Below are 1,504 nucleotides of genomic sequence, written 5' to 3'. Positions count from 1 at the left end.
ATGAGTGGGATAGAGAGAGGGAAGCTTCCTTCCCAAACTCAACCCAATCCCATCAATCAAAATCTAAAAATTGGCTCTAAGGATAAACATAAGGAAGTAAAAGTCGTGACCATTTTGAGGAGTGGTAAAGAGATTAATAAAAGTTCTCCTTTAGTAACTAAGAAATCTAAGGAGACCCCAGTTGAAAAAGAGAAGGATGAAACTGAGTCCCTTGGGTTTGATGAAATTGAACAATGCCCAATCCCTCCACCATTTCCACAAGCCTTAAAATTACCTAGGAAATTAGACACTGCATCTGAGATATTAGAGCATTTGCATCAAGTCAAGATAAATTTGTCATTATTGCATGTTATCAAGCAAGTGCCTGAATATGCCAAGGTAATTAAGGACCTATGCACTATTAAGAGAAAGCATCATGTGAAGAAGACCGCATTCCTAACAGAACTAGTAAGTGCAGTTATCCAACATAAGACCTTACCAAAGTATAAGGATCCAAGTTGTCCTACGATCTTTTTTACTATTGAAGATTACATCATGGAGCATACATTGCTAGATCTTGGGGCAAGTGTTAATTTGATCCCTTTCAGTGTATATCAAAAACTTGGACTTGGTGAGTTAAAACCTGCTTTAATAACTTTACAGTTGGCTGACCGCTTTGTAAGGGAGTTGAGGGGGATTGTTGAGGATGTGCTGGTGAAAATTGAACAATTTTATTATCCAGTTGATTTTATTATTCTAGATTACCAACCTGTTTTAAATCCTAGTGTTCATAACTCTATTATTTTGGGTAGACCTTTTCTTGCCATAGTTAATGCTTTAATTAATTGCAAGAATGGAAGAATGCAACTCACTTTTGGTTCCATGACTTTGGAGCTAAACATATTTCATGTGGCTAAACAACCACATAAGGATGATGATTGTGCTTATGTGAACCTTATTAGGGGTGGTTCAAGAAGAGTTTAATAAGAATTGTTTTTCTGATCCTCTTTAAACCCTTCTTAATAATTCAGTTGGTTCTTATGATTTAGAATGTGATATTCATGTATCTAAAAAATTTCTTTGTTGGATTCCTCACAGGTTTTGGATGAACAACGGATGATGGCAATTAATGAAGGATGGAAGCCTTGCTTTGAGGAGCTACCAGAGAATCAAAAAAAGCTCGTGCATTCAAGTGAAAAGACATATAGCTGGAGCTTAAGCTGCTACCTGGTGGTCTTGAATATGCATATTTGGGCCCAAGTAAGCTAAAACCTAGGTGGGATGGCCCTTTCATTGTAAGTGAAGTGTTTAATCATGAAGTTGTAATAGTTGAGGACCCTAGGGATGGTAGGATTTTGAAAGTAAATGGAAAAAGGTTAAAACTATACTTAGGGGTAGTTATACCAGAGGAGAAAACTATGTCACTGGAGATCCCTGCCTATTGGGATGCTACGTGAACTCTGAAAGAGCCTTATGAAATTGTATCATATTTATTTTAATTTTTTTTTCTTTGTTTCCTTTTGTT

General features: G+C 36.4%; 1 protein-coding gene across 1 annotated transcript; it reads left to right on the top strand.

Annotated features, from left to right (window-relative positions):
* LOC136062903 (uncharacterized) lies at nt 1-963 on the top strand. Its single transcript, XM_065762617.1, has one exon. The coding sequence runs from the start codon at nt 1-3 to the stop codon at nt 961-963; it is 963 nt and encodes a 320-aa protein (XP_065618689.1).
* The last annotated feature ends 541 nt before the right edge of the window (nt 964-1,504 follow it).

Source organism: Quercus suber, unplaced genomic scaffold (genome assembly GCF_002906115.3).
Source record: "Quercus suber isolate HL8 unplaced genomic scaffold, Cork oak 2.0 scaffold_466, whole genome shotgun sequence".
Classification (NCBI taxonomy): Eukaryota; Viridiplantae; Streptophyta; class Magnoliopsida; order Fagales; family Fagaceae; genus Quercus; species Quercus suber.
The sequence above is the reverse complement of the archived record's forward strand: the minus strand, read 5'-3'. Positions and strand labels throughout refer to the sequence as shown.